Below are 24,153 nucleotides of genomic sequence, written 5' to 3'. Positions count from 1 at the left end.
ATTCCTCTCCTTCCTGCAGCTGACAGTGGACTCGGCAGTAATGACTGGGAGAAATATTGACTTAGTTTTCTCCAACTCTTTCTCCCCCAGGTCCAGCCTCCATGTGGACGTGGGCCCCCCATCATCGAACTCCGCCTCCCCCCTGTCCCCCTCCAGCCCCTCCCTGGAGGAGCGCAGGAGGCCGGGCACCCTGTTCATCTGGCAGGAGAGAGAGCGCCTGCAGCAGCAGCAGAGGGACAAGGCCAGGTGGATTCATCTTTAAGATCTACATCTCTGTGATGTTAGAAAACCAGAATGCTAATCAGCATTTACCTGCAGGGTGTGAGCCCTTCATCACAGCAGAGGGAGCTTTCAATGCCTTCTTACATAGGGTAGAAGTGTCTGAATGCATTGACCGGGTATATCACATGACACTAGCAACATAAATGCTACTTTATCTCCTGCTAACACTTTAAACACTGTGAACATGAGCGTTTATCGGTGGTCATGTGTTGATCTCCACACTAATGAACGTCTCTCTGTCAGAGGCAACTCCCTTCTGTCTGTCATCTCTAACAACACGCTCTCCATGTCCAACCTCTACATTTGCAGTTTGCTGAAGTCATCCACCAAAACAGGAAGTCATGTGGCCCCTGCACCACAGACAGGAAGTAGCTCAGCGTAAGTAAGCCCTGAAGAATTAATAAACTAAGTAAAGACAAGGCTGATTTGAGTGACTCTTCAAGTTATAGTCACTTCCATCCATCCTTCTGAGTCGATGCAGGAGTGGGTTTGAGGGTGTGGGAAGTGTTTCCTGTAGTGATGAAACGTTGCTGTGTGTCTCCCCCTAGTGGTGGATCTCCAGAGAGCAGCAGCTCTCTGTCAGGGCTCCGGCAGCGCTGTGCAGTGAGTACTGATCTCTCTTCATCATACACAGAGCAGGAGCTGCACAGATCACTGATGAAAGCTCACCGTGTTCCTTTTCCACAGAGTGCTGATCAGATGAGCGCAGCGCCTCCTCCAACACTTCTGCAGCGCTCCAGCAGCAGATCAGGTACACACAACCGTCTATAATGTATTAGTATTATGACATACAGCAGGTAATAACACTTTACAATACATTGTTCACAAGCTAAATGATTAGACGTAGCTCCTATATTATTAACTACATATTGTTTTAGTTAAGGACACTTAGATCCTGTCACTAAGAGATCTACAGATATTTAGCATTTATAAAAGGAGAGAGGCTGGTGCTGTTACAAACTTTGCTTTGTAAAAACTTAAATATTCAATATTTAAAAATGCCCATTAACTTACCAGTCAACTTACTGGTGAGACTAGCATACAACTGACTGCACACTTAGATACTATTGAGATTAAACAGTCATTGATAAATGGATATAGAAAAAAAGTCTCATAACAAAATGGTATGAGCTATTGATCGGTGAACTTAAGGTCTTTTTTATTTGTATTATTCTGATACTTTATATTACAATCAATAGTTAGCAGAACACCTTCAGAGGCTTTTTCCTGTTGTGTCCTCCTCACCTACTCTGATGGGATTGTGGCAGAATATTCTAAAACACTTTTGTTGTCATGCCACATTTAGTGAGATAGACATGTGCCTTTCATACAATGTGTGACATTGAGTTTGTTTGTGTCAGATGTTCCGTCCTCCCCCCCCGGTCAGACCCAGAGACCCAACAGCTTCCTGTTCCGCACCTCCTCCCGCACCAACGTCAAACCCACAGGTACACACCAACACAACACACACGCTTTACACCTTCCTTCAACGCTGTGGAGACATTCCAACACTGTGGCTTGTGTCTCAGCGTTCAGTTATTATGCTCCAAACATCTGGAACAAACTCCCAGAAACCTGCAGGTCCGCTGCGACTACTTTTAAATCCAGCAAGAAGACTTTTCTTTTTGTCGCTGCTTTTAATTGAACTATTCACATCTTAGACTGCACTGAAACTTTAATGTTTCTTTTATTATCTTTTACTGTTTTTAAATGCCTTTGTCTGAATGTCTTTCATTTTTGTAAAGCACCTTGAATTGCCTTGTGTTGAAAGGTGCTATATAAATAAACTTACCTTGCGTGTCAGTGTTCACTCTGGGGGAGTCTGGCAGGAGCGAGTCTCGAACCATGCTGCGTTCTCCTAAAGAGGAGAGGGCCGACATCACACAACTACGCAAGGTAAACACAGCATAAACACTTGTTTTAATACATTTGATATATTTGTATATATCTATTGTAAAATGTGTGGATGATCTGAGGGCAGATCTGAAACTCCAGTATGTATAATAGTTTGACACACATGGTGTAGAATCCTGGGTCTAAATGCTGTGCCAGTCTTTTCATTAAAGTTCTGACTTCACCCCCCCCCCCCCCCAGACTCTGGAGTCCCGTCTGAAGGTCTCCCTGCCGGAGGATCTGGGCGAGGCCTTGACTAACGGCACGGTGCTCTGCCAGCTGGTGAACCAGATCAGAGTGCGCTCCGTGTCCATCATCCACGTCCCCTCCCCAGCAGTGGTGAGTGGTGTCTGGGCTGTCTGCCTCCACAGCAGCTCCCATCACCTGTTCCTTCAATAACTGTGATAAAACACAACTTCTTAGTGTAGTACTTTTTTGCTGCTAGCTCATGGTGGCTAATGTTAGCTGGCTTTAGGCAGACATTTTTGGTTGTGTCAGTTTGCATTTCTTCTTTAATGTTATACTATGTTGAAGCAGGTTGATTACATGTATTTGCAGTCACTGAAAGTCAAGAGAATCATGGGACAATGGGCCTTTTATCCTGCCTGTCAACGTTCAAAAAAAGGGTTGTCATGCTCTCAAAACTGTTTAACTTGCACAAATTGTTTGTGTGCAAAAAGTAATATTATCTGCCCATTTGAACATACTGTTAACGCAGGATTCAAACAGTGGTCTTAAAGTGAGCAGAAAGGGAGAGAAAGGACGGTTAGCATGATCTGTGCTGTTATAACCCAACTGACCTGAGTTCAGTTTGTGTCCCCTTCCCAGGCATGAAGTCCATCAGCACCTGTTATAGGAAGTGACAGCTTTCACAGTGATAGCTCAGCAGAAATAATGTGCTATCATTTATAAGGATAATCTCTATATACAGAGGAAACAGTGAGTGCTCTGAATACATATGATTATTCTTCTCCCCATGTAATAATACATTATTTTATACAATTTATTTTCAGCCAAAACTGAGCTCAGCAAAATGTCGACTGAACGTGGAGAACTTCCTCTCTGCGTGTAGGAAGCTGGGAGTCTCTGAGGTAACCGTCTGTTTCTCACTGTCCTGTCGTTACATCTCTGCAGTGTTTTACATACGTTTAAATGACAACATGTTTGAAAAAGGAAGTCAAGTGAAACAGAATTGTTCATGTGCTTTAAGCTCAGTTTTGTTGCTCAATGATTCCTGGCAGGGCTGGACTGGTGTGTTGGAACGTTTTTTGTACGAAATCAAATGTGTATTGACGGCCCACGCACCAGTCCAACCCTAACTGTTGTTCTGTGTGATCTTTTCTCTGTTGTGTCCTTCTCTTGTCTCCTAGTTTTAACAAAATAACTTCCTGTATTTCCTCCTGTGTCCTCGTCCCCTGTGCAGAGGGACGTGTGTGTGTGCTCTGATGTGCTTCTGTGTAAGCTGCCCGCTGTGCTGCGCTGTGTGAGGGCCCTGCTGGCTGCTGGGGGGGGGGAGACGGGGGAGGACCAGTCCCCCCGCCACTCCTCACCTTCGTCGCCATCGCCCTCCTCCTCCTCACTGCTGTCCACAGACTTCCTGCTGTTCTACTGCGCCGTCATGGCCCTCCTCTACGTCCTGTACTGCTACCTGCTCCCCTAGAGGAGCAGCACACACACTTCATATTCACTGCTGCTCTGCACACACACACACACACACACACACACACACACACACACACACACACACACACACACACACACACACACACACACACACACACACACACACACACACACACACACACACACACACACACACACACCACACACACACACACACACACACACACACACACACACACACACACACACACACACACACACACACAGTCACAGGGAGAGTGAGGCTCACACAGCTGCTGCCACACTGGGCCTCTCAGACAATACTCTGCAGTGTGTTTCAGTATGCACACATGTCCTGAGTGTGTGTCCACACCCCACAGCTGCACTGACACAGAGCAGGCAGCGAGCTCCTTCAGAACCAGCAGAATCACTTCAGCTCTTCATCAGAAAGCACTACGGTGATACACACACTACATGAGCAGGGAGATGCCTTAGCCTCGGTTAGCCTTCACTCTGAGACACACAGCATGTTTACAGGAGTGAGAGGTGGAGCTGCTCCACACACACACAGAGGAACCGCAGACGTTCTATGACCTGGGTCTTTTTACCAATCTGGGTTTATGTGCATTGAAGCTGCAGCCATTAGGAACATTTTAAAGCCAAATCATTTGTGGCTCACACCTCAATATCCACCCTGGAATTTTTTTGAATATGGCACATTGTACAAATAACTTAACATGGTGACACGTGAGGCGTTGCCTTATGGTTCAAACTGTAAGAATCTGCTGCTCTCTCAACATGCAGCTGTGCAGTGTTGGTTTCTGAGCACAACTATATACAGGGGCGCAATAGATGTTCTTGGCCACTTGGTGGCAGTGCATCCAGCTGTAAACAAAAATGGGACATTATCACCTTATGAAGTGATATAAGCCATTTCAACTCTCCTCTTAGCTCTGGTTTGGTCTCCAGCCACTCAGAGCTGTGGTCACCAGCTAGCAACTGGAGTTAAAGAGGCGGAGCATCTAAACCGCCAACATGCACACCAACATTGTGTCTAAGTGTATTACAGTTGGGTGGATCTTAAGAAAAAACGTGGCCATTAGTTTTACCGTAATGGACGGCATTGTACTCACCAAGTAGAAAGTGGAGATCAGGTAACATCACTCTGAGGGGGTCCTAACGGGGGGTCAGGCGATCACAGTATAACACCTAAAACAGATTAGACAGGTGTATAGGAAGATGTTTCCCTTTGAGATGATCTGTGTGTTCAGAGCAGCTCCACCTCTCAGACATGTTGGTCCCCGGCTGTGTGTCCGTAGTCAGACCCCTCCCTGAGAGAAGCTGAAGGAACCTTCAACTGAATGTGAATGTGACATTTAGCCTTGAACCGAATGCATGTTGGCTCAATGTTCAGCTGTTCCAGTGAGACAGATGCGGAGTGCCTCTCTCTGAACACTCGCACCTTCTGCCCCTTTTTAATGTCTGCTGTGCTAACCGTGAGCAGCAGGGGGCGATGTCGGGCTTCACGTGTCCAAACGGTACAAACCCCTGCAAGGGGGTGTGTGAGTGTACATTTTGTTATTGTTGTCATCGGTCAGTTTGACCAGGTGACTTGTATAAATGTAAACAGGCTATTAAATTATTTCTTTTTATTTATTTAGAATTCTGTTATTGGTTATTTTGTTTCAGGTGAAACGGCAGAGGCGTTAATTTAATTCAGCCTTTTGTAAAATCAATGTATGTGCTTTCAATCACACACAGGCCAATTTAATGTGATTAATATTTAATTATTCAGCATTAAAACAACATTGATTGTTTAAAAGTGTCCCCCTTCATTTGATTGGCAAATGATTGATTCCCTGGAGGACATTTACCCGAGCATCAAATGCCTCTGCTGGTTCTACCTGGCTGCTCATAGAAGGTCAGTCTGCATCCAAACAGCTTGGAATATAATTGTGACGCTTATTGGACTGAAAGCTTATATCCAGTGAGATACTAGGACTCACACATGAAAGCACCACATCTGCAAATGGATTTGTAATCTTATCTCAAACATATGGAAAAACGTGTCAAAGTGGGGACCAACATAACATACAGCAACCGACTGTTGGGCCCACTGCGTAAGGCTCCATTTGTAGGAGAAATCGTCCTGCTCAAAGTGTTCAATATTAAATCAATTGTTTAAAATATGCAAATTAACCAATCTTAAAAAACATTAATGATTAATACGGAAGCTGTTTTTTCCTAATAAAGTTGAATAGAATGTCATCATAGAAGCTTTAACGCAAAATATCCTTTTTCAAAACTATATTTCACAGCATTTGTGCACTTGTATTTCTTCCATAAAGTCACAGCAGCACGGTGGTCTCCATCCAGCGCCTGCTGCAGACCTCTTGTTGCTTTATTCAGAAGGACTTTAGCACGTTTGCTTCTCAAGCTAACTGGCTGGGAGTTGTTGAGCCAGTTTGCTCAAAGGCAGGGGCAGTACCACTGGAAAAATTGCCATTAAACTTTTGAAATAAATGTCTACAACTATAAACTTGTAAGAATTCTGAAATAACATCTCACAAGTTTAGATTTCTAAACGTTTTTTCACACAATACATTTACAAATATCTATTTCATAAAGTATTTAATATTAAACACTTTGGGGCCCCAAATAGAAAAAGCTATTCTGTCGATATTGCAATTGTATTTTATAATTGTCCTTATGCACACTGGTTCCTTTAGTCCACATCTTCTCAAGTCACGCTCCCGTCTCAAGTTCTTTACTAGCCTGCTGTTCAAAGGAAATGTTATACTGTTTCAATTCAAATGTAGATTTTATAAATGAAACTGGATGAGCTTCATCGGTAATCTTTCACTGGCTTAGACCAAGCTACATGCTTTGATATGTTAGCGGAACAGAATTGCAGTTGTATTTTATATTTATACGATACCCTTGTATTATTGAGATTCTTTTTTGAGTTTATATAAAGCTATATGTAAAGGTGTTTTCCCTCCGCTGTAAAGAAATTATTAAAAAATGAACTTTGACCGTGTGCTGTTTGTCTGCTTGCCTGCTGTGCTTTGGCTTACTCAGCAGAACTCTTTAATGTGGTCTTCATCAGGGTGTCTGCAGCTGCCTCACAGACACAAGGTCCACTCACAGCTGTTCACCAGGCCTTCTGCTGACTCGTGCTTTCTGCTCATCAGGTCCCCAAGTATAAACATATTTAATGTCAAAACAAGTAGGATTTTAATTTCAAGCTAATGTTTGTCAAAGGATAAGTCTGGTGACATTCAATGAGTCTACCAACATGTATTCCATGTGCCCTGATGCTCCAGTCCTGAACGTCTGCTGGAAAGCTAGAGCACTAGTTTTAGATTAGGATGCAGGATTTAAATCAGACCCGCTGAATGTACCAAAGTTGCACTTAACTTAAATTGGCCCATATCGCAAAGCAAAACATCTGAAGAGGAGCTCCACAGAGCTGAGTTGCTATCTGGGATGTAGAGGAGAAGGGACTCTTTCAAATGACTTCTGTTTGCACACACACTGCATTTGGTTCCAGTTCTCCACACTAGCCACAAGGTGGCAGCAATGAGCCAACCCAACAATTCCAATACAAATGATTCACACAGATAAGATTTGGGTTTCCTCCAGTGTGAATTCAAACACTAAGTTGTGTTGTTACAAGATAAAGATTCTGCAGGCAGAGGCCTAAGTGGCAAACCCTCCCCCCGTTCTAAATGTCTCCAGTGCACTCAGAGCTCAGAGGGAACAGACTGTTGGTCTTTTCATGAGATTTCGAGACAAACTGAAAAAGATAGAATAACACCAGACTTATTCTCTAAATGCACAACTATGATAGAACCGTTATTGTTGGAATTGGAAACCAATACAGTCATTGTGTAAGCCCTATCCTGATCTAATGATTTGAGGAGTTTTCAGTCCATTTCTCAGCTGGTTGAAGTCTGAGCAGCGTGCAGATATCCTGATGTCCACTTTGCCCTGTGCCCTAACCTCTAAAAGCTCCTGTGTGCTCTCCAAACAGCAGCTGTGACACCTATCTGTTCAAGCTGAACTCACTACATGTATTACTATCACTGAAATCCCATGTGGTGCAGTCTGATGGTCATTTGTCGTGTGTAGCTAAATAATGTTTGATGGTACAAGTTTCTTCTGTTTTAGTGACAATAGTTGAGATAAATAAGACATCTGTTCTCCGGGGGCTGTGTTTGAGAATCCAGACATTGTGGATCCTTGGCTTTGTTTATCACATGTTCCTGTGAGTTCATTGATAGTTGCAGACTCATACTGGGGTTTCCTTGGACCTGTTTAAAATAATCGTTTATTGATTTGACACAAGACTGCATTTTCAGTGCTTCAAACCTGGAGACATGTTCAGGTATACATCACGTTTAGAGAATAAGAGAAAAAGTTCTAGTCTAAATATTAATGTCAAAATTGGCAAACAATGGGATTGGAAAAAAGAATGAAATGATTTGTTATCAAAGTTATATTAAAGAGGGAAAATCCCAAAAAGGCACCGTGGGGAAAAGTGAAATGTTTCTGATGGAACCAGGAGCTGTTGCACACCTAACAGCACATCAGGGATTTAATACACGAGGAAGCAGCGTTAAGACGTATCCAATAAATATGAGGGTTACTTGAATATGTTGCAGTGTAACGATTGTAGGGATCAAGTGATATATCAAATTTGTTTATTTTATATATATATACACTGTATCTTTGGCAGTTGTTCTTTAGTGATGCACTAACCTCCTCTAGGTAATGACATCATCAAACCACGCCTGAGGAACCTAGTTGCCTGCATGATTCAGCTGGCTAGCATCAAGTGATCCAGGGTGCTCTGGGACAGGAGGCTTCCATTGAAAAGTGTGTATCCATTCCCCTTTAGCTACTCAGTCACACAGCCCACATGCACACCTGCAGAGTTCATGACTGCCACGGTTTGAATGACACAAACACGTTATGATTCCGATCACACACCCTTTTCCATTAAACACACCACCCTCCTTCCTGTACAGTGTGAGTGTGTGCTTGTTCTGATGCACAAGGTTTCTTGTTTCAAAGCGAAGTTGTTTTAGTAACTCGGGTTTAATAGCTTTCCACTTCAGCCCTGAAGGCAATAAACACTCCAACAGTGTGTCGTGTTTGTGATATCCACTGGACTGAAATGACATGCTTTTCCAGGGAATGCCACTGAGCACGTCCTGTCAGCGTGTGACCCTTCACCAGCAGCTGGCCTCATGTTCTCCGTTTACAAGCTAATACAATCTAATACATTTCACAGCCAAAGGGTTAAGATCATGTGACTTCATCATCAATATTTATTGTAACAGATAATACCTACTTGTTTACAGGGTGGGGCGCCACATGGGGACACATGTTATCCAGATTGGAATCCAGGATTTTTAATAATAGGAGAAAGATTAATATAATTTATTCTTCATTTATTTGTAAGTCCAAATTGAACAATTCTTTGTAAATGTAGCATCCGTCAACTAATATAAGCCATGGCTCCTGACACGCCTCCATGATCGCTGAAAGAGTGATAGCCTACTCATGTTTAGTTGATCATTAAGGAAATATAATATTTCAGGAAATTGCCCAAAAATCTTTGGGCATAATTGTATATATTGTGAGCAATATGACTGCAGATGTAGTCTAAATAGAACTTTTTAGAAGAATCCTCACTCAGAAAGCCAGGCTTCATATTGGAGCTGAGAGTTAGCAGCTGGCTTGTTTCGTTTGATGTGTTGAAAACAACTTGGAAGCAACAAGGCACATACTGATATTCACAGAAGGCGTGTTTTGGGTTCCAACAGAGGTAAAAGCAGCAAATTCTACCCCTTAATTAATGTGTCCAAGCATGTGCACGTCTGCATGAATCATACAGTATTTATAAAGCCTACCTGCATCTGTACATGTTTCTTCCTCTCTTCCCAGGATTCCTTGTGTTCCCCCCAACTCATCACGGAGGACGAGGGGCTGAGTCGGCTGGCTCAGACCGTCCAATTACTGGTGGACCTGGCCGACAGCTCCCAGCGGGGCCCCAGGACCCAGACGTAGGGGCCGAGGCTCAAAGCAGTGCTGACCCGGCGGAGCTGCAAAGATTCAACAGCATCACTCCGGAGATCCATCTCAGGGCCACGCTCCATATTAACATGTTCAATAGTTACACACACTGTGTCCAATACATGTCAACAATAAAAAGACCTCCAGTATGGAAATGATCCAGAGCCTCTTTTCATCTTTACAAGTGAAGATTGAATTACACAAGTTGAAAGATGTTTTCAAATCAATATGAGCACCTCTAGCCTAGCTCAGACTAGAATCAGGGAAACTGCTAGCCTGCTCTGTCCAGTTTCAAATATACCGACCAGGGCCGCCCCTGGCCAACTTGGGGCCCCAAGCGACATTGTGAGATGAGGCCCCCCCCCAACCGACAGGAGTGAAACACATTTTTTTGGAAACAAAGTAGGCTACTTTGCAAATATAATTCCTGTTTATTATTATTATCAACACAGTTACTTTGTATACAGTGAGGTAAATGGTAAATGTGCATTTATGTCGTTCAGTGTGCGTTTACAGGTGAATACGTCTGCATGTCCTGCCAAATACTAGCCTCAAAAAGATTAAAATATAATTAATGCAAATAAACTACTTCTACTACTAATAATAATCATAATCAATTCAATAATATAAATACTATATTTTATTATAATATAGTTGTAATATAGTCAAGATAAAACATTGCGTTTCCACTGCAGCGGGTAGCCCCCGTTTAAGCGTCCTTAACCGTCCTCAAGCGGCCAGGCCGGTTTTTGGTGGCGTTTCCATATAGCCTAGTACCGGCCAGCGGGTACTTTTTCCCTCTTTTTCCGGCCTCATAAAATCGTGGTTCCCTCAGACCAGGGCCAGGGCTGAACTAGTGACGTCAACACTCTCGACTGCTGATTGGTCAGAGAGAATCGTCACAAGATCGCGCGCGAGTTCATCCCTAGCGTCGCATATATATCTAGAAGCAAGCTTGCAGCATTTTTATAAACAGCATTTTGTAAACGGATGAGCTACAAAAATGGCTACGTCTAATAAGAAAAGCACACCGTGGTCGACCGAGGAGGTGACGACGTTCCTACATCTCCTTGGGGATGATCAAATCCAGCGGGAGCTCGACGGAACAACTCGAAATGTGAACAAAAACAAAGCCGATCGCCCCGCCTACACTGCGTTGCTACCCCAGGTCCTAAACTGTAATGGAAATGCGCCACGGCCAGCGAGGCAGCCCGAGGCCAGAGCGAGGACGCTTAAACGGGGCTACCCCGCTGCAGTGGAAACGCGCCATAACACAACCTGTCCTCCCAGCTGCCTCCCAAACGCTGTATTCACCCACATTTGAAAATAAATTCCCAGAATCAACAAATATCTTCTGAAATATTCTTTGATTTATATTTCACTCATCAAAAGCACATTCATCATTTTAGGAAAAAGCTCCAGCATAATCTGTGTTCATAACATGTCCCAGCAAGTAGCCTATCTAGAAAGAAAGCTGATAAGATCCACGGCAACCGCCCCCCTTGGACCTGCACTCACATTCTCACCTAATGAACACACACACTTGTGTATGGAAATGTCGTCGGTCAGATTCCCGTCACGTCGGAGCCGTTGCCCCCGCGAGCCCCACGCTAACCGCCTGAAGAGTCAGCCTGACATTTACGGGCTGTAATTGAGGACGGGTAGGAATGAACCCCCACACACAGACAGAGATGGATATCAGGAGGAAGCAGATCGAGCTGAGACAAAGGGAGGGGGGAGGGGGGGGGGCTTTGTAGCCGCTGGGCTCCTGAGTCAGTGGGCTGTGACTCACGGGGGGCCGGACCCCTGCTCACATCTGGAGATCTGATGATCAGCTGCCGGACAGTGTTCAACTGTAAACCTTTATTCATATTTAGCCGATCACTTTATAAAAAAATATATATTTGGGGCTCACCTGGTAGAGCAGGGTCCCCCCTGTCCACCCCCCCCCCCCCCCTTTCCGTCTATCTTCAGCTACACCATCTAAAAAAAAGAAGGGAAAAGCCCTACTATTTCAAGTTAGTTTTCAACACAGATACAATGAAAAAATAATGAACCAATTATTCTGAAATAATATTTTAATTGAAAACCATGAAGGAAGACAAAACAGAACATGTTTTTAGAATTAGCTTGGAAATATTACAGGCAGCTTGGAAACGCCAAATATCTATAGGAAGACACCCTGGACGTTGTTCACACTAGTTGAGCATTCAACACGATGATTTATTAAACAAAAGAAAAGTACATTATAGGGGTGATCAAATGAAATAAATAAGAGCCTTTAAGAAATATTAAAACAAATACAAAAATGGAGAAAATTGAAAATTGAAATATTATCAAAAAAAACATTGCAGAAAATGGTTTCAGTTCTTTAGTGCAATCAGGAAAACATGCTGTGGCTCCATATCACAGAAAACTCTAGCATTATCATTCAGGTTCAATCAACAACAACAAACGAGCAGAAGTATAAAACAAGTGCTCAATACTGATATGTGTTTTCATTTTTGTTCTTCATTCAAGTTCAGGTTGTCGAGCAGTGAGACTGGCTGAAGCCAACTTTAACAAGTTGGCTTTCTTCTCTTCTTCTTCTCATAAAAGTATGTGAAGCCTGATTTGTAAAAACTTCTATCGGCTGAAAAGGCTGTCCACATTTCTAGGTCAATGCTGACTGTGCTGCTCCGAACGAGCTCGCTGTACCTGTGGCTGGCTGACTGCCAGAGGCTACAGATCAAGGCATTAGATACGGAGAGCAGTAGATTAGACTTAGTAGACCTGAAGGCCTCTGTAGCGATGAGCAGGCTCAGTGTGTGTGTGAGCTACAGCACTGAGGATTTCCTATTAGTCAGACAGGATGCAAAAAAGGTTTATCAGTCTTGTGTCAAAAACATCTTGTATGAATCCCATTATCCTAAATTCTAATTTGATTGGGGAACAATCTGATCTGTGTATTCTAATGCTGGTATTGTGTGCTTCCAAGCAACCCTTAATTACAAATCTGAGTGACATCCAGAAACAGCCTGCGACTTCAAATTCACTCGTCCTCTTCTCTGCACAGTTTCCTCACAGTGACACGTCATCAGACTCGTCCTGAGTCCCTGCTGTGAGGGGTTTCTGTGTCTGCAGCTCACCATCCGTGCGTAGGGTGCCTGGGTGTCACCCGGGGAAGGATGGGGGGGGTATGGGTGACTCCTGAAGTTAGGCCTCCCCCTCCTCATACAGTGATCATCTTGTCTGGAAGGAGGAAGGAACTTCAAACCTCCACCTGGACACAAAGACCACAATCATTACGTTTCACTGCTGGACCATTGGCATTCATGAGATAATGAGCAGCTTTCAGTTGGTGTTATTACTTACATAGCATCCTCTCTACAAGGGTGTGGATCTCTGCCCATGGGAAACATTAAACAAGAATCTTGATTGGAATCATTGTGTGAATGTATGATGCACCGCTTAAAAAATATATTTTTCTAAAGCTGCACCAACGTCTTATTGCCGATTTCGATGAGTTCATTTGGGGAGTTGGCCATTGACTCCCAGTCAATGTTTTCCATATAGTCAAATTCATGTATACATCATTTGTATCCTCATTATGTGGCCTGGCCTCTCCACACACACCAAGCACGGAGATAGATCGTTTGTTTACAACAATTCCGTTTTTTCAAACCTAAAATAATACAGGAGAAAATCTAATGTAAGTTGTGAAAGTATCAAATAAAACAGGAAAACGAATGGCATCATAATACGATTATTGGACAGTTTAACAATGAAGAGATGGACAGGAAACTCTGATCCAGGGAACTCAATCTGGTGGTTTTTCTGAGGAGCCTGCCTCATCTGGAAATAAACGTATACATGGCATGGCCGGCTAAGACATGTAGTAACTCAGAACCAAGTTCAAACACTAAATACCAACATTGATGAGTGAAGGTTTTCGAAGTTCTGCCTAATCCATATATTGTCACATTTCTTGGAGTTGCTTATTGAAGAGATGGGGTGCAGGGAAATAAACAAAGGTCTGTTTTGGAGCATTACATGGAGCTTTAATATATTCTTTTATTATTTCCATAACATTTTCCATGTTAACTGTTGTTACAGAGTTATTGACTCTGATGGTACATATTATAGAAGTGAGTTGAGTTGGTCAGTGCAAAGCAAATGTATTTACTGAGCACATGCTGCTGGGTAATGCAAACGTCTCTGTGCCACATCCTCACAGTGTCATGTCATGCTACAGCTGACACCATAACAATAACAGAGAGAAAGCGTCATACCTGGACTTAACATGGAGTCGTCCTGTGACCAGGGGGCTCTGGCCTGGGGGTGAACTCGCTGTGAAAGCCACGGGTTTGCAGGGGGCAATGGGTCTGTCAGCAGAAACAGAAGACAGTGTCATAACACCAAAACGCTTGGGAAGTGTCGCTGACTGTGTGCTGTACCTACACTGACTGTAGAATCCAGCATCAGGAAAACCTTGGCCAGGATTAGCATGATGCTGCACAGGAAGTAGAGAGGGAGAGCAGCTGACTCCAGCAGCAGCTGAGTTCTGCTGACCGTAGAGCACACGCTGCAGGGGTGGACCTACACAACACACGGAGGCAGAGGAGAACAAGGTTAGGGTTGGTCTTATCAGTATACTGTACATGCACAAATAAAACTTAGTATAGTATGTGCAAAATATGCAAAAATCAACAGTTTGGAGTGTCAAACATTTCAGACAAAAAAAACAGTGTTGTATGTCGAAAATGTGGAAAAAACTGCATAATATAGTATGTTGGCAATATGCAAGAAATCTAAACATTAGGTCAAAAGTATGCAACAAAAAGAGATTGTATAGGATTTCAAAAACAGGCACAAAAAAAAAAAATATATAGTATAGTATACATAGTAAGTATTTTGGAAATGAGCCCAAAACAACAGGTTAGTATGTCAAAAATATGCACAAAAAAAACAAACATAGGAAAAAATGTATATTATATTATGTGCAAATGATGACAGTACAGTATATCGAAAGAACACAACAACATAGAAATGGTATGTTGAAATGAATGACACCATGTAATACGTCAGAACAATGATTTAGTATCCGTTACTTAAAGATTTAATTGTGACATGCTGCTGCATTAGAAAAGCAGTAGTATACGTTAGGAAAAGAAGGGTGATGTCAAAATATATTGAACAAATAAGGGTGAAAATTAAAGGGCAGTTGAACCTGTCTCCTCTCTATTCTGAAATGCAATCTTTAAGAACAAGTGCAACAACAGCCAGAACATGAGCAGGTCTATTATTGTCTGGTCTACTGTGATTAAAGGCGCTTAGAACTCCTTTTATTAGCTATTGGTGCCGACAGGTGAAGGCTGTGAATGAGGGCTGATTACTGTATGATGCAATCAATGGACCCTGACGGGACGGGGACGGGGGGGGGCAGACACTTCTGATTGCCAAGTAGAGCTATAGAAAAGGAAAACAGCAGACTTTTATAGGAAGCAGTATTGCCTGGCTTGCTGATCCAAATGCCCCCCATTTAAAAAACATTTCACAATTGTTTGGAGATAATGAAAATGCACTGTACTTAAGCTATTATGTACAAATTCAATCCACATGAAATTCAACTGTCATGGAGAACGCCATCTGGAGACATTCAAGCATTCATGTTCAAAACAAATCAGCTGTTCAATTATCATCAATCACAGAGGGGCAGAGCAGAGAGGAGCCTTCCATCTCCACTGAAGCCACACACACACACACACACACACACACACACACACACACACACACACACACACACACACACACACACACACACACACACACACACACACACACACACACACACACACACACACACACACACACACACACACACACACACACACACACACACCACACACACCACACACACACACACACACACACACACACACACACACACACACACACACACACACACACACACACACACAACTCCGGATCCCGGCGTATATAGACACCAAAAAGAAAGACATTTGGGGAAGCTGGGTTAATCGGAACATGAGAGTACACAGGTATAGACAGAGAGAAGGAAGAAGTAAGATGTCCCCCGACAAACTAAGCCTATATCAGCAAAACTAGGGGCTGAATCTAATCAGCCCTAACTATAAGCTTTATCAAAAAGGAAGGTCTTACGGCCCGTCCACACAGCGGCGTGCGTTGAAGCTTCCAACGCTTCTGCCCATTCACTTTGAATGGGGTGACGTCACTTTTAGCCGAACTGCATCGTGGGAAGCGACGCGGAGCGTTGCTGGCGTGGCTCGCTGCAAAAGTTGAGCAATGTTCAACTTTTGACGCCTCGGCAGAAGCGTCAGCCAATCGAATCATATGCCAGTACAAGCTCTAGCCAATCAAACCGCTGCTTGTGTGTCAGGGGCGGGAGATTCATGTGATTGGTTGTTGGTCGAGTGTCAGACACGCCCGCCGGCAAGCGTCAACGCACGCCGCTGTGTGGACGGGCCGTTAAGCGCACTCTTAAAAACGGATAGGGTGTCTGCCGCCCGAACACAAACTGGAAGCTGATTCCACAAATGTGGAGCTTGATAAGAAAAGGCTCTGGCTCCCATTGTACTTTTAGAGACTCTAGGAACAACCAACAACCCTGCATTCTTGGAACGCAATGCCCTAGTAGGACAGTAGGGTATAATGAGTTCTTTAAGGTAAGATGGCGCCTGCCCATTAAAGGCTTTGTAGGCGAGAAGAAGAATTTTAAATTCTATCCTGTGTTCTATAGGGAGCCAGTGTAAGGCAGCCAGAACAGGAGTAATGTGGTCCCTTTTCCTAACTCTGGTTAGTACACGAGCTGCAGCATTTTGAATCAGCTGAAGCGACTTGACTGACTTCTTGGTACACCCTGATAATAAGGAGTTACAATAATCCAGCCTTGAAGTAACAAATGCATGGACTAGTTTAACGAACAGTGGACCTCATGCTCCAGGTCGACATAGACTAACTGCGCATGCGTTTCACAGTCTCAAGAGGGCAACCTAGACTACCGTAAAGGCATGGTCACACTGCCCAAAACGCATGAATTACGTAAACATTTTGTTAAGATTTGGTTGTGCGTGATTGTTAGTGGAGAATTTGACAATTTTTGCTGATTTACGTGATGAAAAATCACCGATGAATTGCGCAAGAACTACGGAAATGTCACTAACAAAGCACGCACTTCAGCGCAAATCAGAGCATAGCCCGCAAACATGGCCAATAGGTGTTTGTGAACGACGAAAGCTCCACGCATAACCTGCGCTCTATCACTAATGAACTGCGTATAGGTCGCGCATGAATCACGCAGGAATCACTTATGGATCGCTCATGAGCCGCTAACAACGGGCGTCACAATCGCATCCGCTCCGCGCATATATAAGCTGGCACTGACGGGGGTGTGGCATTACCGTTTCAACAGTCGAAGCCACCACATCATACTATAGAGAAGAGACCATGCCTCCCAAGAAAGGCCGTCAGCCATCCAAGACCAGGGAGAAGAAGAGGAAGGCCCCAACTGCTCCAGTAGATGTGCCTGTAGATGCTCCAGTAGATGCTGTGCCTGCTCCTACTGAAAATAATGCCGCTGAAGATGAAGATGAAGAGGTCGCCAGGTCCCCGAGCCCTCCACCTGCTCTTGAAATCCAAGCCGAGGTGCATGCTCCCCCTGCTGCTGCTGCTGCTGATGACGCTGCTGCTAAATCTGGTGCTGAAGATAACCGTCCTGAACCCTCTGCAGGCAAGGGCAAGGGCAAGGGCAAGTCCAAGGGGAAAGCAAATCCCAAGCATGACTACTCCATTGAAGCAGAGAAGGAAGAAAGTCTGCTTGAGTGGATGGCAGAGCATGAAGCAGCGTGGCGGCGGGGCCATCGAGACTACAAGAAGCGCAGGGAGATTTGGGGTGCCAAGGCTGCTGAGATTGGTATGTCTGTAGAGCACATCATGGGCTGGTGGAAGTCTGTGAAGGACTGGTATGTCCGGCTCAACAAGGTGAAGTCTGGCCAGGCATTGAAGAAGTACACAGACCGGGAACAATTCATCATCGACAACTGCGAGTTTTACAAGACCCAGTTGCCATCTACCAAGTCAGCACCCATGGTCAACTTGCAGATGACCACGTCCACCCAACCAGCCCGTGTCAGTGACTCTGAGCCAGACAGTGACCAGGAGCAAGCACCAACTTCCCTTGATGCCAACCTGGAGGTGGTGGAGAGGACTTCAGCCGAGGCAGCCGAGGCAGGCCACAGTTCCAGACCCATGAAGAAGAGGAAGAGGGAGAGGGGCGACCAGGAGGAAGAGTGGATGAAAGAGCTGAGAGACACCATGAAGGCGAACCAAAAACTGCTAGCTCAGCTCATACAAGAGAAACCTGCCCAGTCCTCTGAGCGTGAGGTGTTCATTAAATATGTGTCGGACAGCCTGCGTGCAGCACCAGCAGAGCAATACCAGCAGCTGAAGACCTGCATCTCTAATCTCCTTGACTCTGCTTCCCAGGACACTGCTCCAGCTCCTCAGCCTGCAAGACCTGCCCAGGCCACGTCTGCTCCACCTGTCTTCCACCAATCACAGCAGCAAGTTCCTCTGTACCAGCAGCAGCAGGATCCTCACTACCAGCAGCAGCCGGCTCCTCAGTACCAACAGCAGCCTTTCCAGCAGTACCAGCATCAAGGTCTTCAGTACCAGCAGTACCAGCAGCAGCAGCCTAGTCAATACCAGCAGCCTCACCAGAGCCAGAGTCACACTTCCTCTGCTGCTTCTGGTGAGCAGCGCTTGTCGGCATCCAGTTTCAATCTTCTGCAAACAAGCCAAGAAGTTCTCGATGGGTCAATAAACCTCTCCGCCTTCAGCCTTGACAGCCAGCTCTTGCCGACCCCCAGCTCCAACAGACCCAGCACACAGTCCCTGAATACACCTCCAGCTCCTCAGCGTGATGAGAAGGACAGTGACTCTGACTAGAACTAGTTGCAGCAGAAGATTGTTATTGTTATTGTTGAATAAATGAAATTTTCTTTAGCTACTAGTTATTTGTTTTGTGTGGAAGTTGGTATGCTTGACATGTGAATATGAATAGACATGGTGGTGTGAAGTGTTATCAATTTTGTAATAAATAGTCTTTAAAAGAAATGAAGTACAGTACAAAACACTAGACAAAACATGAAAAAAGTTCTTCAACATACCACAATAAACATATACTACATATAACAAACATACAGAAACATACAAAATACAAATTATTTCATATTCCATTATAACAATAAAACATAACAGCCTCCTGACTCCAGGTTGTCTAGACGTCCACCATCCGGTCTTGCCAGGGGACAGCACCTGCTGGAGAGTTGCACCAATGCCTCAACAAGTTCCTTTGCCTCTTGCCTTCCTTGGATGCTCTGTTGGGTGCCTGAACAACACGGGTGTCTTCCAAGTTTCTCCCCTCTCGCCAGGCACCAGGTTGCATGTTGCCATTCGGGCCTTGCACATCGACCAGGCGATTCTGAAGCACAGGGTACCGAGTCCGCATGAGGTTGTGTAGGAGCATACAGGCCTTGACGATGAGCCTTACATTATCAGGGTGATGGTTCATGGTGCTCAGAAGAACTTGGAATCTGTTGGCAAGGATGCCAAAAGCATTTTCCACCACTCTTCTGGCCCTTGACAGCCTGTAGTTGAAGATTCTTGGTTCCCTGTAAAGGTTCCTGGTACCGTAGGGCTTCATCAGGTAGGTTCTCAGGCTGAAGGCGTCATCTCCCACCAGGAAGTATAGCACATCTTGAGTGTCGTGGGGCAAAGGCTCTGGCTGTGGCCATCCCATGATGTTGTTGTGCTCCAGGCCTTCACGCAGCTCGCTGTTGTTGTAGATATGAGCATCTGAGGAGGAGCCATTACCAGACACGTCTACCCACAGGAACTTGTAATCAGACGTCACCATAGCAAAGAGGATGATACTGAAGAAGCCTTTGTAGTTGTAGTACTCAGAACCAGAGTGAGGGGGAGCCTTGCATGCCACGTGCTTGCCATCAATAGCGCCGATGACGTGGGGGAAGTTCCATCTCTGGTACCAGTCATTTTCCAGTTCCAGCCAGCCTTCTTGAGTGGTGGGAGGTGACATCTGCTCATCTCGGTACTCCTCTATGATGGCCTCGCAGACTTCTCTGACAACATTGCTGATAGTGTTGTGGGGGGACCCTCCAGGCATACTGCATGTCACGGTACTTGGCGCCAGATGCTAGGTGACGAAGGGTAAGGGCCACCTTCAGACCAGGATCAAGGGGAGCTCTCCAGTTGGTTGTCTTCTTGGTAATTCTGGGGGTCAGCCTCTGGACAATCTCGTCAAACATGTCTGGAGGCATACGCATGAAGTTCTGGAAGGGTCTTGGGTCTTCATTGTGGAGCTCCACCATCAGTCGATCATACAAGCCCAGCTCTGGTCTTCTAAAGATCCACTCTCTCACCCAGATGTTTCTAGCTTGTCTTCTCCTCCTTCTTCTCCTTCTCCTGGCCAACATCTCATGAACGTGCAGCAGCTGATCATTCTGGTTCTGGAGCAGGAATACTAGGACATCTCTCCTCTGGGGGTTCATGCTGATGAGATGTGTACCCCTTGGCAGCAGGACAATAATGGCAGGACTTGAAAAAATAGCCGCTTTTATATAGTGCCAATCATACGTGAGTTGTTAGTGATACATCAGTGACTCATCAGTATTTCATAAGTATTGCATGCGCTTATTTACGTGTTCTGTTAGAGGTATATACGCCAATAAAGATTTTTTTAAGTGATTGTCAGTGATTTTAAGTGAAATATACGTGTTACTAGTGCGGAACATGCGTGATATGTCTGTTATTCTTCAGTGAAAAGTCATCGATGAACGCGACAGCGGCAACATTTTCGCGAACAATCACTAATATTCTACGCATATTTCGCGCATTGTCCACGTAAGAACTACGCAATCTACGCAGAAATAACGTAAAAACAGCTTAAAACTGCGTAAAGTCTTACGCAAACCGATTTTTGAGCTGCTCAAAACCAGGAATCGCGTAAAACGATGATCGGGCGTACATCCACATACAACCACTGAGGTTCCACGTCAGAAAAAATGATGAAATACGCAAATGACAGATGTATCGCGTAAGACTAAAAATGTGTGCGAAATTCATACGTAATTCATGCGTTTGGGCAGTGTGACCATGCCTTAGTATAGGCGCAGAGATTACATGTTAACAATCTCATTCTATCTTTTTAAAGAAATAAACAAAACAAAAACAACTTTACATTGCATGAATCATAAAACAATCATACAGTGACTTAAAACAAAAATGTTTAAATTCCCTGAGTAGTCAACATAAATTAGGGAAACATTTAAGAAACAAATACATAAACAAAGGTGTTTACAATGTTCCATTTCAACAGACACTTTAACCCAGATCCCATTGTCCTTCACTGAGTGCTTTTAAGAGCACAAGAGCCGAAGCTCCTTTTTTTGTGAGACAGTCAGCGAGCTGAGATTTTGTGTCTGACCAACGCACCTGCTTGATCCTCTTGCTCTGTATGAGCTCCTTAATGCTACTGATTTCCAACCTGAGTCTCTTCTCTGTGACTTGTTTTGTGGACTTGAGCGCATCGAACAGAGAGTGGTTATCAGTCACACAGAGTATAGGGGGTGCATTCAGTCCAGCATTTCCAGTAGTGAGCTCAGTGTGGCTAGAAAAATTGCATTGTCTACCCCATCTGACATGGCAAGAGTTTCCCCTGCAAGGGTACTGCGAACCACTCGTCTGATTTTCTTTGAATGCCAACAGAGGGAGGAAAACTTCCCTCTTTCTCCCATAAGTGTTATAAAAGTACCTCCCTGTGTACCTCCGTCTGGGAGGTTTCCAAATGAAGCATCACTGAAAACTATCAAGTTCAAAGCATCACTGTTTCCCAGATGTTGAAATCTGAGTGTCACCTTTTCAGACTTTAGCTTACGGATGATCTTATTAGCATCATGAACAGACTGTACTGTTGCCCCTTTTATATTAGAAGCCAAACAACATGAATCAAACATTACATCAGGTCTTGTCTGTTTAGCAACCCATAGGATCTGTCCTATTTTTGATCGTAAAGTTCTGCTCTCTCTCAGTTTCGTTGAGGGGTTCATTTCTCTGTGTGGCCCGACTTGCTTGTATGGGAATAGGCTCCAGGTTCTCGATATAACGTTGTTGATGTACCTGAACTTCACCGTTAACAGTTACCAAATCCATTCCTACATAGGAGAACTTTTCATGCTCCTCACGCCCAACCTTGAATGCAGACTGCAGTTGAGGGATCACATTGGATGAAAAGTTTGATGAGCCTGCCCAAAGAAAATCATCTACATGACACGCAAGCACCCCAGTGACCTTACATTGCTCATCCAACCAGTAAAAGACTGCCGGATCCACCTGTGACACTCTACCACCTGATCTCCCTAAGACTCTTGCTTTAAGTAGAGTATTGTCACCTCTGTTCATATATGTTACAGTCTGTCCTGTTTTTAAACTCACACCTGCAGAAGGGGCAGGATTATTATGGGCATTAGATTAGGCCTATGCGCCATTTCAGTTTGTGTTACGCTACTCAAAGTGTTTGGAGGATCGATCGCTTCACTTGTATTGGCTTCCCTGTCACCGAACTGTTGTTCATTCTCTGTATTTTGCTCACTGTCTAAACTACCAGTTGCATTGTTTATACCTTGCTCACTTCCTGCTTCTGTGTCAGCATCATTTTGTACCATTTGCTCTTCATTAACCTTTGTGTTCACCTTGGAAAGCCTAGAGCAGGGGTGCCCAACCTTTTTTGAACCGAGAGCTACTTCTAAAGTTGCCAGTCTGCCGAGATCTACCAGTCCAAATAGAGAGGCGTAGCCATTACTGACAGCGTAAATACACACTTCTACTTATATAAAACTGACCTTTGTACGATTAATACTCCATAAAATAATGCAAATCCTTTATCTTACCTCTTTCTAATCTACACACATACAAGTATTTAACTGAAGTTACACAACAGTGTTGTTGATACAGAGTTGGTGTTTATTCACACGTCACATACTACAGTGGGTAATGTTTTCAAGAAACATTGAACAGTGCTGCCACATATGACACAGGGAAAAAATAAAATACTCTGAACCCTTTCTTTGCCATTATATAAAAATAGTGTTGCTACAAAAGTATAAATTAGGCTTACCAATAAGACAACTCAGATCTGAAGCTACACAGGAATCTGCTGCCAAAGTGCAATAAAAAAGACAAAATTAATAAAAATCAAACAATTTTTTTGTTGCATTTTAGTAGATTATAAAAAGAAATGCCTTTTTAAAATAGGATGCAAGCAACACTAGTTTCTTAACCTGAATTGATAATAGACTATAATCAATTTAAGTTTGCATTCTTATACCATTTTGTACAATAATTATAATGAATAAGTTATCGGTATCTAACTTGAGTTTTTATCAAAAACCTGTTGAAATGCTACTGTTTTTTACTGTCCCCCAAAAGCGCGTCGGCAGCCTCCAGGAATGCTTCTTTCACAACTTCGCCATCTTTGAAAGACTTCATGTGTTTCGCAAGAACGTGACTGCCACAATAAGATTCTATGGTAGCAGCCTTGCTCTTGTTGTTGGGCCTGGTGAAAATGGACTGCTGTGCATTTAGCTGTCCTTTCAGGCCCCTCCCCTTTTGGAGCGTAGGGCAGAATTAGGAGGGAATTCCGTCTCGTAGCGTTTGTGCACTGTTTTGAAATGCCGCACCGAAATTACCCTTCTTCGATAAAGCTACGCTCGCATTGCAGATGAGACAGATGGACTTTGAATTGGAATAAATACAAAAATAATCATCCTCCCACTCGGAGTTAAAATTATATATGTTTTGCTTCTGCCATAATTGCGGTCTTGTTTGTGTGCGGACTGTCACTCCTGTTGACACGGACAACGTTAGCGAATTAGTGCACTGCCCACTAGCCACGCCCCGACACATGGGGTCACGCCGGCCAATCACAAAGCTTTGATGCGTTCAAGTGCATTATTCTGGCACAGGAAGATTATGTTATAGGACATTAATGATAAAACTGAATATTGTTGTTCTATTGTTAGACACATCTCGCGATCGACTGGGAATCTCCCCGCGATCGACCGGTCGATCGCGATCGACTGGTTGGGCACCCCTGGCCTAGAGTGATGCACTCTCACTAGGCAATCACCATCCCTCACAAAAACAACAGCCCCATCCTGACCAATAACTATCCCT

General features: G+C 44.2%; 2 protein-coding genes across 4 annotated transcripts in view; one reads left to right on the top strand and one right to left on the bottom strand.

Moving 5' to 3' along the window:
* Positions 1-10,041, top strand: part of lrch4 (leucine-rich repeats and calponin homology (CH) domain containing 4) — a 71,666-nt gene extending 61,625 nt beyond the window's left edge. The window contains exons 10-18 of one of the 3 annotated variants that reach the window (XM_034236640.1): positions 91-246; positions 592-660; positions 831-885; positions 970-1,033; positions 1,644-1,730; positions 2,087-2,178; positions 2,377-2,514; positions 3,189-3,266; positions 9,754-10,041. In XM_034236640.1, the coding sequence (XP_034092531.1) occupies positions 91-246; positions 592-660; positions 831-885; positions 970-1,033; positions 1,644-1,730; positions 2,087-2,178; positions 2,377-2,514; positions 3,189-3,266; positions 9,754-9,876 (862 nt within the window). In that variant the 3' untranslated portion in view covers positions 9,877-10,041. The other 2 variants (XM_034236641.1, XM_034236639.1) reach the window with 2 other exon arrangements.
* A 5,162-nt stretch (positions 10,042-15,203) lies between these two features.
* LOC117559919 (PC-esterase domain-containing protein 1A-like) overlaps positions 15,204-24,153 on the bottom strand; it is an 83,141-nt gene continuing 74,191 nt past the window's right edge. Inside the window, exon 10 of the mRNA XM_034236642.1 lies at positions 15,204-15,330. The gene's annotated coding sequence lies outside the window, so the exon portion shown is untranslated. The remainder of the gene's footprint in view (positions 15,331-24,153) is intronic.

Source organism: Gymnodraco acuticeps, unplaced genomic scaffold (genome assembly GCF_902827175.1).
Source record: "Gymnodraco acuticeps unplaced genomic scaffold, fGymAcu1.1, whole genome shotgun sequence".
NCBI lineage: Eukaryota > Metazoa > Chordata > Actinopteri > Perciformes > Bathydraconidae > Gymnodraco > Gymnodraco acuticeps.
The sequence above is the reverse complement of the archived record's forward strand: the minus strand, read 5'-3'. Positions and strand labels throughout refer to the sequence as shown.